Here is a 17,165-nt window from a genome sequence, read left to right as displayed (position 1 = left end):
GACTCAGCACTGGTGGAAGCAGTGTGTAGCTTGATGCTTTAACAGTCTGTAAAATGTTCCTCATGTTTGCTGATGCTGAGCAGATGTGAGCTCAGCTGGGCTTCTCACTGTCCCTAAGGAAAGTTTCCTGCCTGATTTTTTTAAGCTCCAATTGGAAAATACACCTTCCAAAGAGCTTGCTACTCAAAGGTTTTTTGGCAAAATCTCAGCCATCTCTTGGGGGTCATTAGGCTCTGCCTCATAAATTGATCTTGAAGCCAATTTATCTCCTGTGACATCCTGCCATTGTAATGTTTGCCTGTGGCTGCCCGAGTTCCTGCCTCCAAGTTTGAGTTCACCGTTACATCCTTCTGATCAGACAAAAAGTCATTTTTGGTTCAGGAACAGCCAAAGAACTTGCAGAAAAAATCCTGATGAGGTCATCAGAGTTCTTCTGAATGAAGGTAAGAGCCTCCCAAAGGCATCTTTAACACGGATTAAATGTCTAATTCTATGACTGAGAATGTTGTGGGTGGGGGGAGGTTGGACCAGTGTAAAAGAAATGGAATAAGGAAGAGAGGAGTTAACTTGTCCCTAGTACTGATTGGAACTTACAAATCCATGTTTCAGACAGTTTCCTGTGATGTTTTACATCCTAATTAATATGTTATTTCTCTGCAGTAAAATGCAAAAGCTTACAACCCACCATTGTGTAACTATTTCCTCACAGATGGTGGAAATGGAAATTACATAGTCTCCATCCTTGGAGGTTTTCAAGACCAGAGAGGATAAAACCCTGAGCAACCTGGTCTGGCCTCATAGCTGACCCTGCTTTGAGCAGGAACTTAGACTGGGTGACTTCCTGAGGTCCCTTCCAAGCTGGATTATCCTATGATCCTGTAGCAAGTTTCATCTTTTGAGAGCACTCACTTTTGGAAATCACTTTGTTTTTGTAGCTGTTTAAGGATCAGATATCTAAACGGTGGGGAACAAAACAACAACAACAACAAAAGGCTTTATTGGATTTGTAACACAAAGGGAGAAAGATATTGCTGAAAGTACCCACATTGTGGATGGCTCTTTTTGGCTTCATTGCACACCCACTTCCAAGCCTTTATGGCCATACACTGTTTGGCAACAGTGAAAGTTTCGAGGTTTTGCTTTGACTTTTCCCCTTTAAGTTCTCAAAATGAGTTCGGGCACTTTATCATCATGTCTTGAAGCAAGAACATGGAGGGAAGACAGTTGGGCTGGGAGTAGTGCTCAGAAAACAGAGATATTCTGTCTGTAATTAAATGAATGCCTTCTGAGAATAGTAATAATAATAGTAAAATAATAATAATAATAAAATGTAACCAAATCTTCAAAAGGAAGCCTTAAAGCCAAGATTGTGACCTGTATCCCACTAATTTGCTTCTGTTCTTCCTCCTAAAGTCTCAAATGCCACAGCATGGCAGTGTTACATGCTTTTTCTCTTGGAAATAAGCTTCTCCTCTATGTTATTAAACCCTGCTGTCAGTCTGTATGTGCTGATGTGCTGCTCATTTGTGCCTGTGTTTTGCAGCTGTTCTGTCTTGCAGAGGTTTGGTAGTTCCTTCTGCTCTCACTAGCAAGCAAACCAGAATGGCAGAGCAGGGTCCTTTTGAGCCATTGTTTGCTCTAGTTAGTAGCCCCTCAGAGTTGGTGTGGTTTGGTTGTGGGGTTTTGGGTTTGTTTTGGGTTTTTTTTCCCTTTCTCTTTTTTTCTCCACACTGGATGGAGATTATTTGTTCCCTTTTGGTGTAAAGATCCTAAAACAGAAGCTCTGACAGAGGCAGAGCAACTCTTGTTACTTCCCTGGGTTCAGGTGCCCGTTTTGAATGGATAGTCTTAAATGATTAGAGGAAAGGAGGCAGGAATGTTACCATCCCTGTCCTTGGAAATTGGTTGCCTGGCTTTAAATGCTTAAATTTCTTTCTATCTGAGCAACACAGAATTATTATGGATTTTTGTATTCTGTATTCTTGGTTGCTCATCAGGTCCCAAAGCTGAGTTGGTGGAGTGTAAGACACTCTCCTTGAGCTGTCCTAGCAACACCACCAGCGTTTTATCCTCTCCCCTTTGTGTAGTGATGATGGGATGATTAAGTGTGAAATTGAGCTGCACCTCAGGATGGCCACTCCATTGCTGCTTAACTCCCTCCATTGTTGTCTCTGTCTCCATAGGTGCCTGATCTCTACCAGCTAACACAGCCCTGCATGGATGCATGGCCAGGCCTGTGAGACACTTCAGGACATACCTTCAACTTGCTGCTGAAAAAGGGAAGTTTCAATCTGAGGAAGCACCTCCAGTTTGGTTTTTGTTTTTTTATTTTTTTTGTATTGCCCTGTGAAAGCCAAGTGTATGTCAAAGTGTGAATGCTGCTCAGGTTCACCTCCACCTCATGGGCAAGAGCCAATTTCTCCTTTTTAGAAGGCTTCTCTCTTCAGAAGACTTCATGAGGCAGAAGAAGTTCTGAATTAATCTAAAGCAAACTCTGCCATAAGAAACAGTCACAAATATTTGGGGAGCTGAAGTACCTGAGAGATTTCTCTTTTTTTTTTTTTTTTTTTTTTTTTTTTGAAGGATGGGGGTATTTGCCATGAAACAGAAGTTCAAACATGCCAGTCTAAGATTAAGGACAAGGCAGAACTGAGTGTGTGTGTCTAGTTTGTAAAGTGCATACACCTGGAGTTCTCCAGATAGTATTACACTCCTAGGTCTGTGTCTAACTCCATGTCTGCACACAGATCAGGATCTGCACGCACACACACGCAGCAGGTGACTGAAACCCAGGAGGAAAGCTGAGCCAGAAACACGGAGTGATTTACTCAGCATCAGCTGCTTGAGTGCTCTCAGCTTTTCCGTGTTGTATTAAGGAGGCACTCACCACTGGGTGGCATGTCTGCTCAGTCAGTGTTAGGAAGCAGGGTGGTGTCCAAGGAGCATGTCCTGCTATGACCTTCACAAAAAATGCCCCACATCAGCTTTGTCCTGGCTGAGAGAATTGCAGATGGAGAAACCAGAAGGAAAAGAAATTCTTGCATGGAGCCCCTAGTAAATATCCTCTCAGAAGGGAGTGCTTTTCATGCCCTTTACTCAGGTGAAGTATATGATCATCAGGGAGAACTTGCTGAAGTTCAGCTTTGCAACTGGAGATACCTGGAGAGAGCTTTTCTTGGATGCTAAGGAGAAACTTGGAAGTCACCATCTCTACCAAGAGATCATCAGGATTCATTCCAGGACTGGAATTTTGTATTTTGGCTGTGGGATTTCCGTCCTTTCCTTCTGGATGTGAAGACTTAGCAAGGACCTGGTCTCAGAGCAGGCTGAGCTAGCAGAAAATTCTGCAGGATGTCTTGGCTTTTGGCATGGCCTTCACTTTTGTGCTGTGCCACTGGAGTGTACACACACATGCACACTTGTGTTGCCTTTCTTTTCTGTGCTGGCAGCTGTTGAATGTTCCTTTTTATGTTTTAAGAAATATATATTAAAGTGCCAAATAAATGTTTAAGTGTTTGGAATTGTCTGCTGCCTGCCCTTGGCCTCTCTTCTGTTCTGTGCATCAGTAGCTGTGTGTCTCTTCTTTGTGTCCCTTGGAGTTCAGGAGGCTTCACAACAATGACAGGAACTGTGCCAAAGACTAGATTGCAGAGAAATTATTTCTGGAAATAGGCTTCTGTGGTCCTAGGCCACCTGTAATGAAGAGGTCAGTGAAGCAGTCTAGAAGCTTCCCAGGCATGCCAGCTGCTGGTGCCTGAATTTACACATTAAGCACAGCAGGAGCTGTACCTTGTTGACTGTCCCTTGTCCACATAATCCCAATGTAGAAAACAAGTAGGCTAACTCTTGCCATTAGAGAAGAGCTCACTGCATCTATTTGTCTCACCAGTGAATGAATGAATGAAACTAGACTGTGATTTTTGTGAAAAGGGCTGGACTTTTTAATTCCTTTGTGGCTGAAGTGTGTCTGTTTCCTCCTGGAGCTGCTCCACTTAAGCCAGCTGCACTCGCAGCATTGATGTGTAAACCATTCACTCTTGTTTCAAGGAAAGCACACAGCAGTAGAAGGCATTTTGTTCAAAGCCATCCTTTTTGTAGCAAGGCTTGCTTTTAGCCTTCCTGCATGGCCTAAAATACACTGGGCTGAATAAATTCTGTGCACAAGGAATCATTTTTGGTTTGGAGCTTTGGCTGTGTTCTCCCTTACCAGCCTCCTGAATCAGCTTGCTCCTGCAAGTTAAGCTCTTATTGTTCTGCTTCTCTACTAAGAACCCCCTTTGTGTTCACATACCTGCATCTCCTCTTCACACAGGTTTTTCCTCTTTAGAACTGGAAAGCACTCTCCAGGTTTCATAACTCTCCATTGCTTGTTGGCTGCCATGTGTGGTTTTAGCTGAAGCAGATACATCTCACCACTGCTCTTCCTACCTCTCGTCCTATGGTTTGCAGCATGAGAGGCCTCAATTTGCTAATGTGATTGTGTTTAATCTAGGAGATTGTTTCGGAGTGCATTAGAAGCCTATTGCAAATACAGGAAGCATCCTAACAAAATTGGAACCGGTAGTAGCTCCAGCACTTGAATCTTCCTTAATTACCCTGCACAGTGACAGAGTAATGGCAGCTGATTTTTCACTGGACTTTTCTGTGGCATGGCCATAGGGCCTGGTCTAGTTACTCTAAATTGATTTGAATGTTTGCATCCCTGTGCAATCAAAGGCTAGACTAGGCTGTGAGGTTTGAGCTGTTCTCAGAGTTAAATCCTAACCAGTGAAGGGATGGCTGCCAGGAGCATACCTCTGGCTTCTTTTGTTCTCAGACTTTACCAGTTAACCTATAGGCATGTACTATTCCTTTCTTATTCTGATAATGCTCTACAAACCTTGTAGATACCCTTGTTACCTATATAACTGGGCAGAACTCTTGTGCAGTCACCTGCTAAATTCTTGAAAGCCTAATGGATTGCATTAGGTGGCAGAAATCTATCACAGATTCAACTGGGCTGGAAGGGACCCCTCAAAGGTCATCTTGTCTAATCCTCCTGCAGTGAGCAGGGACACCTCCAAATAGATCAGGCCACCTTGATCCTGATCTTCCTCCATGCTTTACTAGAAGCAGGACTCCTTTAGCTTTTGTGTTTTGTCATTTATGCTTTGTAAAGCCACAGAAGAAAAAGATAAAACTTAAATTTACTGGGCAGAGCACTGGCCTCCTCTGAGCTCAGTGAATCTTACCCAGTCTGCCTTTCCTCTTGATTGGATTAAATGGAGAATGGAACTGAAATGGCCTTTTCTCTAACCATCTGCCTCTGCAGGCTCCCCTGGCACACAAGGAGCTTGAATGAATTAGCAAAGGAATAGTCAATATCTGCTTAAAGACAGCACCTCCTTAAGCTCTGCCAGAAATAGAAACCTGAGTCATTCTTATTCCCGTATTTGTTGACACCCTTTAGCTGCTTGCATTTCGTAGACTGTGATGCTAAAAGGGAAAGAAAAAGGTTCTGACTTCTCTTTTTAGCTCAGCAGAAGTTGTTCAACCCTACAGGCACTTTCTGGATGGAGTTCTCCAGCCCTCTTTTGAAACAAGTTCTGGGCTTTTGTTCCTGTAGCTCTTGGGGGCTACCATACTTGTAAGTAAGGAAACAGGTGCTAGCCAGAACCTGTTGATCCCCACACATCTTAAGCAGCTAGGAGAGCAAGAAAATAGTGTGCAAATGCTCTCTTTTAACATGACTGGGCTTTGCTAGATAGTTAAACTTGAAATCTACCTGAGACCTCCCAGGTAAGTACCATGTCATTGCTAAGCAGTGGCAGCCAGCTCTGTGAGATGCATGACTGGAAGGAACAGCTGCACTGTGTGATTCCCTTTGCTGTCTGACAGAGCTGTGGGCTTCACTAACTCCTCCAAGTCCAGCACCTAATCTTGGCTTCAACATTTCTTTTCAATGGAGTAAGTTAATGATCTTTGCTGTTAAAATCCAAGCCTTGCTTCTAGTTTGAATTCCTCTATCTTCATTCTAAGTGTTGGATTTTGGTGTTCTTGTATCTGCTAGGGTGAGGCATTTAACAGTTTTATTGCCCATATAGTTGCTTATGGATTGTGATTGAGGATTCTCCTGTTCAGCAGCTGTCCTTGTGGATGGAACCATAGAACTGTTGAGGTTGGAAGAGACCTTTGAGGTCTTTAAGTCCCAATTGCTCACCTAGAGCTCACAATCCCACCACCAGGCTGGTGGTGAGATTGCTGTAGGATGGGCTGGAAGAGTTGAGTTGCCAAAGTTTTTTTCATTATGGAGGATATTTTCTGGTTCATTTTTTATGGCTATTACCTGAACCCTGTCCAGCTGTTTTTCAGTTATGAGATTTTAACTGGTAACAATTGCTCCAGCAGTGGCCATGTCAGTTAAAGACATAGAAGGTAAGATAAAATCCTTCTCCTTGGTTACTCTGCTCATTATACACAGAGGACCACACTAGCCCCAGGGCCCCTGTGCTGTATTGAAAGCCTGTATTCAGGTAATTATTGATCATTACTCACAAATCTCATCAAACTGCCTTTTTTTTTTTTTTTCCCCTGCCATAATCCCCCATCCTGTGTGAGGATGATATGGTTAACAACTCAGGAAAGTTTGTAAGACTCAATGATTTGATGCTTGCCAGGCTCTCAGAGAGGAGGACATGAACGTTCTAAGGAGTGGTCCATGTTGGGGGCACTGCAGTAACAGATGTGCATCGTTGGATTTGCCTTACTACATAGAAGGATCTTTAATCTCTGCTTGCATTTCCCGTTGCTCCTGACTTTGATCTGGTTTCTGCTTTGCAGGCTGACAGCTGAAGAGGTAGACTCTCTAGAGGCTGATACAACCAACCGCTGGCAAGGAGTCTGCATTAGCAGAGCATCTCCCACCCCCTCAGAATCTGCTGCCACTGTCAAGTCCCTGATCAAGTCCTTTGACTTGGGATGCTCAGGTATTTGAACACTCTTCTGTACTGAAAAGTTTTCTAGTAGTGAGCAGATAATTTTTGCCATTTTGTGCTGCTTCTTGCTCCTTAATGGATGTTTTTCTTTGATGCTTGGTACATAAATATTCTCTCTGCAATGTCACTCCACCAGTGGTTCCCTGCTCTGACAAGAGGGTTTGAATTGCAAAGGTTTCCATGCTTTTGCCTTGTAGGTAGCACTGGACAAAATATCACAGTTCACAAGGTCCCCAGGAGCCCTCTAAGTGGAATTCCAGTGAGGACAGCCCCAGCAGCTGCTGTTTCCCCTATGCAGGTACAAGTTGCTCTTTCCATCCTTGTGGTTTTGAAATGAGTAGATGCAGTGTTCAGTAGAGCATGACATAGCTTCAGCAGGCCAAGGTGCATGTGCTGACAAGAGGAAGGGGAAACTCATCTGTTTATTTGCTGTGAAACATCAAATGCTGTAGTACTAAAAAAAGGATCAAAGTGAGTTTGTCTTTGACTTCAGCTTAAGGTCTCAGTGGACGGATGTGGACTCTTTGGAATACAGTTCTGAACGTTAGTCACTGCTGACCAGAAAGTAGGTTTTGATTATTGGAAGTGAGGAACGAGAAACATCAGACTAAGCTAAGTCATAGAAGCATGTTTGGGTTTGTGACACCTAAATTATGTTTGATGTGAGCAAAAATGATGCAGATAGAACTGTGAAGTAGTTCAGGAACAAACTTAATGCCAGCTAAAAGTATTGATCCTTTCTTCTTTTGGTTTTTCACAACCCTTTGCCCAGGTACAGCTGACACTTTGTTGAAAGGTTTCTGTATCCCTCCACCTGCTTTGTGATCTTGAAGCATCTCTTCTTTCTTCATGCCCATTTAAGTGTGATGAGAAGTATCTTTTAATTGCATTTTGTACATTTGTTTGACAGAGACATTCTGTATATAACAATAGCAAGCCAGCCAGCAAGGGGGTTGCCAGGCACACAGATCTTTCAGATCTTCCTCTTGCAGGTAAGTTGCAGGAAATCCATAAGTGTTGCCTGTTTTGATTAGCAAAGCTTGTCATGAACTGGTGTCCTCTTCCTGGGTCCTTCTTCTTCTCATATGGTCAAAGGAAACACAAAGAAGTGTCTTCAGAGTCTTTTGTTTTAGAGAGCTTATTAATTGTGTTGTGTTTCCATTCCCATTTTGCTTGTAGCCTTAGAAAACTGAAAGAGAGCTGATTTATTGTGGTTTGCCAACACAAACTTGCCTTCTTTATTCCAAAGTACCCACGGCACCTCTCTAATCCATGCTGTGGGACTGGAGAGGATTGGATTTGGTTCAACATGTATACATCTGGAGTGAGGCCAGAGCACTGTCTTCTGAAGGTTTATTTGTTTTTGAATTGAACTTCATTTGAAATACATCAAACGCTTCAGACGCCAGTGTGACTGTTTGAGGAGCACTCACATTTGGGCTCAAAATAGTTTGTTTTGAGACTTCTCAAGAGATGAGTTTGTTTTTATTTCACACTTTGCTTTTGTTCCCTCCTCATTTAATATTCTTTTCCACCAGAGTTTGTTTCCCATTTTCTCTAGGGCCCTTGGTTTTGATTATCTAGTCCTGAATGTAGTAGTTGTGTTGGAATCAAAGCTAGTAACAACAGATGATTGAGTTTTTGAGGACAGATGAAATGCTACACTCCTGTAGTGAAACTGCAGTGAGGGACAAACCCAAAACTCAATTTCTTCACTGGTAGGCTGGATTTTCTTCAGTAGTTTGCTAGTACAGGAAAGAAATTAGAACCTATCTTCATTTGTAGACTCTCGGGCTGGGTGATCGGTTGGACTGGATGATCTTGGAGGTCTCTTCCAACCTGGTTGATTCTATGATTCAGCTAAGCTGCTAAGCCTCCCCTTCCACCCTTCAAAGCTGAAGAGTTCTGTATCTGAACAGCAAAAGTGGTTATAGGGTAGATGGCAGCAATAAGCAAATAACATCTTGTCAGTGCTACTGCTTTCTCCTGCAGGAGTAAATGCTAAGCAAGCAGAAATCATCAGTGAAACAGACAGAGTTGACTTATTTGTATGAGTTTGTTTCCAGAAAATGGCTTGCCATGGATTCCAAGCAGACCATAATCTTTTTTTAATCTCTACCAGTTGACTGTGGAGTGAAGTAATGAGTCAACTGTATAATATAATGCCAGTCTTCAGTGCTAAGTATCAGGCCATGGATAATTACTGTTATTACCCATAGGCAATTGTGCTGTGAAAATCTGTTGAAATAAACAGACATATTTTTTGCCATGCAATGGCTAATAAAATATATGGTTGCTTATCTGACAAGTTCCTCTATTTACAGCTTCTCTTTGTACCTGGATTTAATTTAGTTCCAATAATCCATAGCAAAGGCTTACTCACTAGAAAGTTGTAACAGCTCTGCTTCCAATCTAAATAATCCTGGAAGACAGTTGGTCCAAGCCCTATGCAAACAGCATTGAATTAAAAAATATCCCCAAGGAAATTCAGAGTGAAGTAGTCTCCACAATAATAATCTTCTGGCTGATTCCATCTGACCAGTATCACAGCAGGGTTCTGTAATGTCCTTAGTGTGACCCAAGTGTTATGTCGTTGGAGAGGAGTATGGATTACTTCTCAGAGAGAGCTGAGCTTTGGCTACAATCTTTTCATTTAGAAGCAGGGGTTTACTGGGTCTGACCTGGCATTCCTAGCAGCCAGAAACAATCAAAGGAAGTGTATTACTGAAGCAAGGGAGACTCAGAGTGCCGAAACTGGATGCTCTCACCTTGCACCACTGCAAGCATAATTCAAGCTGGTAACCACCAGGTTTCTGTGCAGAGTGCAAACAGTGCCAGCAGGATGTGATTTGCCTTAATCACCTTGCATGTTTTTCATACAGTTAGTACCCTGTTTCTCCTTCCAAATGACTCCTAATGTGCCCTCATCATCTCCATCTTTTCTTTCTAGCTAGATGCTTCCAATAGCCTTTAGAGCTATCAGGAAGCTTTCCTTCTCTCCTTCCTTTTACTGTACCATGCCTGAGCACATCCTGAATGATGAGCACAGCATTTCCTAATTAGACCATGCCTTTAGCCAGTCCAGTTATGTTAATGATAATTTAACAGCTTCTTTTTTTTTTTTTTTAAGTTTATTTGCCTATGATTATAAACTAGTGAAAAACCTACTTTCCTCTCTAGAATGGTCAGACTTTGCTTACTGATGTGCCTTTTGCAGTAATTTTGTTTCTCTAAGCAGAAAACAGCCCCAAGAATCATTCAGTGGTTGCCTGTCTGGTTGGTATAGCAATTCCCCATAAATCCAGCATAATGAGGAGCTAGAAGTCATACACATTTGGAATATATAGAGGAACACCCACAAAAAGACTTCTAAACCCTGTGCTGTTCCTTTTTTGTTATGGCTTCATGCTGCACACAGAGCAGGAGCAGGTGAATGGAAGGAGGGGTGACCCTGACTGAGCAAGGTGTATGCAGTCCAGTGCAGCAAAGCTCTGCCAACAGCCAAGTTGCTGCAAAATAGACAGTCTCCTGGGACTGGATTCTGTGCTTCTCTGTCTGGACTTCTTAATAGATAGGAACGTAGCAGCCCTTTATGCTGTGGAAAGAAGGTGCAGGAATGCCTGCACCTCTTGGCAGGTCCAAATGCTGCTTTCAGCTTGCAAAGTTCAGGAGGCAAAACAAGGGCAGCTCCACTCCTGCTGGAAGGAGGCTTTTATTTGGCAGCTGCTGATACACCTCCCACCACCAGGTACTGTTGAAAAGAAAGTTAGGATTGATTCAGGGGTACTAACCTTTGCTGAAGGTGGGATAAGGAGGAACTGACATTCTCTAGTTGATATGGCATTAGCTGATAATTAACACTGGGAGGCAAATGAAAAGGAGGAGAAATCCACATTCAGTGAATTTCTGATAAGAGCTCATAATGTGCTGGCCACAGCCCCTGCCTTATTGATAGCTTGTCTGCAGAAACAAAGCAGCCAGCATTGTCTGTGTCATACCTGGCTTCAGCTCATGGTTGATAGGCCTGGGGAGATAATTTGATTTGTATGATCTCTTTGTCTTTTCTTCCAAAACCTATGAATGTTGGATTTTATGACTACTCATTTTGTTGATTGGGATTTGTTTACACATCTCTGTGCACACAAAGGTAAGCATCTAGCATTACATACATGATGTAAATAAAGATGAACATAAACCACAGAATATATGCAAGTAAAATTAAATTCTGCTATGAATATGTTGAGACTTCCCAAAGTTCTGCCAGAAAGGATGCCAAGCATCATGTGCTAATAAGTGCCTTTGACTGCTGCCTTGAGCTAGGTTGTGCCCAGGAGACCAAGAGCTTTCGAGTTACAAGCCTGCTAATGGCAGCAAAGAAATTATTGTGCTAGGGCTGCTCAGTCATCTGGTGAGGATATCTGGCAACCAGCTTTTGAACCTTTAAGACTGTAGGTTTTGGTATTTCCCCTCATTCACCTGAGGCCCCTACCCCCTAGCAGGAGTATCAATCACAGGAAACCAGGCAGGCTGTACTGTTGAAATCATCAAAGCCATTCCTTGTTATGATCACCTCTAATCTGCTCAAGGTTTCCTAGCCCCATGTGTGTTTAATGAACAAATGAGTACATTTGTTTGGAATCAAAACAACAGACTACATATTCTGTGCTGGGTGGCAGGACAGTGATTAATCAAGTTCCTCAGACTGCAAGCTGACAGCTTCTTTTGTCTTTCCTTTTTTTTTAAATCCCCTTTTCATTTTCCACAGACCTTCTGAAGGGGAGGAATGAAGAGCTGAAACCAGACCATTACCTCCGTAAAAGCCCCTCCCTGGAATCCCTCAGCAAACCCCCCATGGCCTTCAGCAGCAGAATGCTTACCTCTACCCCCAGCAGCTTGAAACCCCAAAGCAAACTCAGGTACCAACTCAGTTTCCTCTGAAAAGCAATGCCCTGGAAAGATTGTCAGCATTTCCTGGCACCAGCATGGGGGTTCTGAGCTGGTAGACCTGTGTCACACTGCTGGTCTGTCCAGTTCAGAATTACTAGGCTGTGTCAGATAGCAAAATTCAGTTGGTAGTAACCACAGTTATCTGCAAGATGAGCAATCATGACAAAAGGAGGCTAGAAAGCTTTCAGGAGCCACTAAATTTGAGACAAGAATTCCATCATGTGCTTGAGTGGTCAACCCTCATTAGCTTATTGTAGCTTTGTGTGTTATGGTGTGTTACAGACTAAGAGCTTTGAGGTCTAAGAGAAAGCTGGGCACAGAATTTTCTTCCGTCTTGAGAAAAAGCATTAATTTTCCTCATCTCCACCATTATTTCCAACAGCAGAAGCTGTAGGCTGGTGACAAAGAAGGTACAGGAATTTTCATAAGGGTGTCTAGCAGTAGGACAGGGGGAATGGTTTGAAGCTGAGGGAGAGTAGATTTAGACTGGATCTTAGGAAGTTCTTCAGTACAAGGGTGGTGAGACTCTGGAATAGGCTGCCCAGGGAGGCTGTGGATGCCTCCTCCCTGGGGATGTTCAAGGCCAGGTTGGATGAGGCCTTGAGCAGCTGAGTCTAGTTGAGAGGTGACCCTGCCCATGGTGGGGAGTTGGAGTAGATGATGTCTAAGGTCCCTTCCCACCTAAGCCATTCTATGAATTGTCCTTGAGGCTCCAGTCCAGCTTTCGGATTTTTCATTTTATTCAAGAACTTGTTCTGCAGCAGCTCATCTGGATGTGGATTTGCTGTTACAGATTCTCTAGTCAGTTCTGCACTCCAAATCCTGGTTTTAGTAGCAAACACAGAATACAAGCTCTGGTAGCTGTGATAGTTTGGCTTACACTGAGGTTCTGTGCTGCCATCCTGCTTTGTCACAGAGATGTCATTTACACACTGGTAAAAAAGAGAAGAGAATTCAAGCAGATTTAAGTTCTCTCTTCTGCTTCTCTGGATTAGTGTGGAGAGAAAGGATCCACTGGCAGCCCTGGCTCGGGAGTATGGTGGTTCGAAGAGGAATGCTCTGTTGAAATGGTGCCAAAAGAAGACTGAAGGTTACCAGGTAAGGGAATGGTTTATTTTTCACTTTTCTCTGGAGGGTTATGAATTCATCACCTTCCTACAGGTGTGCAGTAAGCAACATCACTTCAAATAAAGATGTGTGTTTCAGGCTGCTGATTTTTATGTGCTTGCTTCTCCTGGCTGTTTCCCAGCTTCTCCCTTCAGATTTCTTTGACACTGCAGTCCCCACTATTAAATCATTATAAGTAATTTGTGTACCAAGCACAGAATATTTACTGCATCAGTTTGCTTTGACACTGCAGTCCCCAGTATTACATTGCTGTAAATAATTTGTGGACAGAGCCCCAAACATTTACTGCATCAGTTGTCACAGAGTGGATGTGTGCAGCAGCTTCAATTTGGCATCAGTTTTTGAAATGACATTTTAATATTTTTTTTTTTCCTGTAGGCTTCTGTGGGGGATATGCTACTGTGAGAATATTTTCACTGGTCATTTCTATAAAATCAAAGGAATATTTCTTTGGCTTCAACCAAATGAAGGCTGCAGCTTGGGGCCCCCTCTCTTTCTAACCTGCTGCAGTTTAATAGGATTTTACAAAGCAGGTTTTGACTGCTTGAGAAATGTCTCATTTCTTTGCAGTGATTTTTTTTTTTTTTCCACTGTTAAACAGACACAGTGATTTGTCCAGTTCTTGTATGGCCATTCCTGTGCTCATCAAGGTCTGGCTGGTGTTTGTATGCAGTTGTCAGGCCTTTGGTTCTGCTTGTAATTGCCTTCTGCAGCTTGGTTATAGACATAGAGATATATGCTGGGTGTGCAGGAGAGTCTTGGTTTGAGATAACATTGAGATTTTTCTTTCTGAAGAATAATATTGTTTGTTACTTGAGCAGAAGACAAAAGCAATTATCACTGCATGATAGGCACCCTGGAGCAAGTCTTCAATAAAAGCAGAGTCCATCTTTGAAAGTAAATAAGAAGGTTTTGTGGGGTTTTTCTCTTCACAACCAGCTCTTTATGAAGCATTAGCTGCAGATGCAGGAGTTTGGAAGAACAGAGACAGTAGCTTTCCCTTTAAGTGAAGTGAGCTATAAAAGTCCTTTCTTAGCCCTGCCTGCACCAATTTCAGAGAGGGAAAGGTATCAGAGAAGGCTCTTGAATGTAGACAGACTTTAGAAAGAGTAAAGCCAGGGTTTGCATTTAGCCTCCAGTTCTGTGATGCTGCCTAAATGGCTACAGTGTTGTCCCCTGAAGTCATCTGCTCTGTGCTGTGTGCATTCTCTATCTCATCTACTAAAATTCTCCTGGCCTTGGATTTGAAGTGGAGGGGAACATTCCCATCCAGTCCTCAGAAAACGATTCATGGAATATGACTGCTCCAAGTGTAACTTCTGTTAAGCCAGCAAAAGCCATCCCTAGAGCAACCCTTTCTCCTGACAGTGGTGCCCTTTCTGGTTTCACGTGGCACATATGGTGAGCTGCTTCCACTTCTTGAAACGTTCTGAGTGCCCTCTCAGAAGGGCTCTCTTACAGCCAGCCTGTAGTTTTCTTTCTCTGATTACACTGAAGTTGGACTAAATGAACTGCTTTCAGAAATTATTATGTGGCTTTGCAGATCCAGAGGCCTGGCCTGATTCTGAAGGTACCAGACTGGCACCAAGAGGGATAAATATTCCATCCATGATAGAATAGAGAAGGAGTTTTCTTTTCCTGAGCTGAACCCAAGCAGTGGAGCTAACTCTGTGTATCAGATAGCAGGCCACCCAGGAGGTATGCAAGGCAATCTGGGTCTATTTGTTTTCCCTTTTAGTGTCAGTCTCTGGAGGAAAGTCTGTCCAGGCTTCAGAGGACAGTGGAAGTCTTTGCTTTGTGCGTGGCTGCTGGAGTGTTGTTGCTAGGTGATTGTCCAGATGTTGTTTCAGAACAGGCTTTGTGGTTTTGGTTCTTGCTCTGACGAGGCTCTTGTTCTGTTCCTGGCTGTCCTCAAGCAGCGGAATGAGCTTTCAGCAGTGTTTGCCAATGAGCAGGTACAGCACTGACAAACACAGCATGATTCAGGGCAGCCTCAGGCTGGTGTGGTGAGGGAGAGTGAGATCTCGGGGCAGAAGAGCCACAGGACAAAGACAGTATTGACTTCTGGTGACAGCCTTGCCTCTCCACACTCACTGCTTCATTTAGAGGCATTATCTCCTTGGACATTCTTGCTCAGATTCCCATTCCCATTGCGCTCTTGGCAGTGCATTCACTCATTTCTTGAACCAGCTTTTCCCAGACCCTTGCACCCTTATGATAAGGCTGATATTAAACTCCACAGGGAGTTTTTGTCATTCTTGAGTACAAAGAGCTGGAATTGGAGTAAAGAACATCACCCTCCTTCCTGCCTTAGCCTCTGCAGTGGTGGGAATGAGGTAATGAGCTCTGCTGAGCAGAGCCCTGATGACATGCATGGCTTCTTTTCCATTGAGAATACCTCTGCCTGGGAGGCATCATCTCTGCAAATCCCAGAATGATCTCTCATGCTCTTTCTCAACATGAAGCCCAGAACTGCAGATAACTTTGGATGAGAACTGTTTTCAGCTCCATCACACAGTGGAAGGGGGGAAGAATAAGAGACTTGCTCCTTGGCTACCTAACTTCTTTTCTGCAGTGGCAAAAATGTGCTGCTGCCTTTGAGGTCTAGTGACAGTTCCTGTTGAGAGGTGGTGAGGAAGAGGGAGATTCCTGCCTGTTTTAAAGGAGGAAGCTACCAGGTTTCATTAAACAGTGTGAGCAAAATGGATTGGCATAACTGATACTCCCAGTGGCAACTACTATCTGTGTCCTAGATTTCCTGAGGAAAGCTGGATTAGTGACCTCAGAAAGTATCTGGGGATAAAACAGGGACCAACAGACAAGGCTCCACTTTTTAAATGCTTTTAATCCATCCAAGGCTTATGCTATAGATAGAAATTTGCATCCTGCTCCTAGCATATGTCCTTTGTGTTGACTACAGTGGGAACATTCCTGGCTTTGAACTCCAGCGTGTTCCCCAGGAGGCAATTCCATAAAACAAGAGAAGGGACACTGGGGGGAGCTGGGAGAAGTGCAACACAAATTAGTAGTGGCCTTGGAGAGGGTTTTGTTTGTTTGTTTGTTTTTATAAAAAGAAATTACATAAGTTTACAGTAACTGAGGGGCAACATAAAAGCCTGGATGTTTCTCTATGCTGCTCTGTCATTCCTGAGATCCCTGTTTAAACAGTGATTTGATACCAAAAAGAGAGGAACACTTGAAGAGAAATGATTTAGAAGGTGGAAACAGAACCAACAGAAAGAAAACAAAGTGGAACTTCCATTAATGACTAGGAGAAAAGAATCTGAAAGTGGCATTGGGTAAGCTGTGGCATGATCAATCACATGACTTCAGCTGTCATATTTCAGTGCCTAGATGTATGTGATGTGGCTTTTTGGCCATCTCTTTTTTTCAGTAACTATGCAGGGAAGGTGCTAAAAAAAACCTTGGTAGTAAAAGGAATTGCAGTGCAACATGGCTTTGGGCTCAGTGACACTGTGCAAAGCTTCCCTGAGGAAAATCTTCAGCTTTAAAACAGCAACCTAGCAACCTTAATCTAATGTCTGGTGCCCTGTGAGGGCTGTGCACTGACACATGAGCCCTTGTGCCAGTCATCCACAGACTCTGCATTCTGCCTCTCTGGATTTGTTGACATCATGGTGTATAATGTAGGGTGATGAGACTTGAGAACTGCTTTTGTGGCTCTGGAACTCAATCACCACAAGTCCTTCAAACCACAAAGCCTACTGGGAGTAAGTTATTTATGTTAAAATAGCTTTTTCCTTTTGTTGTCTTGTGGGTTGGGGTTGGTTTTTTTTTTCCTCATCTATTTAAAAAGATTCCACATCATAGCAAGAGTGTGAAGCAGCAATTGGGTGCCTCATTTCTAGCAGTCTCTCTTCCTATGAGTCCTTAACTCCTGGAAGATGCTGAGAGCCCTTCTTGTTGCATTATCACCTTCCATAATCCTATCATTAGTGACTGTGGTGTTAAAGTGCCCTGGTTCTGTTTGCTCTCTGCAGAGACCATTTGTCAAGGGGCCAAACCTCTCTAGATTGAACCAATTGCTGTCCACAGATGTGTTGTGAAAACACAGAACATCAAGAGGCACTTAACCCATGATCATTAGAGCTGAGG

General features: G+C 43.2%; 1 protein-coding gene across 3 annotated transcripts in view; it reads left to right on the top strand.

Annotated features, from left to right (window-relative positions):
- The window catches only part of SPECC1 (sperm antigen with calponin homology and coiled-coil domains 1), a 76,169-nt gene that overhangs the window by 44,301 nt on the left and 14,703 nt on the right, over positions 1-17,165 (top strand). The window contains exons 7-12 of one of the 3 annotated variants that reach the window (XM_054394172.1): positions 2,811-2,837; positions 6,828-6,965; positions 7,172-7,272; positions 7,885-7,966; positions 11,740-11,890; positions 12,917-13,019. In XM_054394172.1, coding sequence (XP_054250147.1) covers positions 2,811-2,837; positions 6,828-6,965; positions 7,172-7,272; positions 7,885-7,966; positions 11,740-11,890; positions 12,917-13,019 — 602 coding nt within the window. Of the gene's footprint in view, positions 1-2,810; positions 2,838-6,819; positions 6,966-7,171; positions 7,273-7,884; positions 7,967-11,739; positions 11,891-12,916; positions 13,020-17,165 lie in introns of all 3 variants that reach the window. The other 2 variants (XM_054394174.1, XM_054394173.1) reach the window with 2 other exon arrangements.

Source organism: Indicator indicator, chromosome 30 (genome assembly GCF_027791375.1).
Source record: "Indicator indicator isolate 239-I01 chromosome 30, UM_Iind_1.1, whole genome shotgun sequence".
Classification (NCBI taxonomy): domain Eukaryota; kingdom Metazoa; phylum Chordata; class Aves; order Piciformes; family Indicatoridae; genus Indicator; species Indicator indicator.
This window is presented reverse-complemented; position numbering and strand designations above follow the sequence as displayed.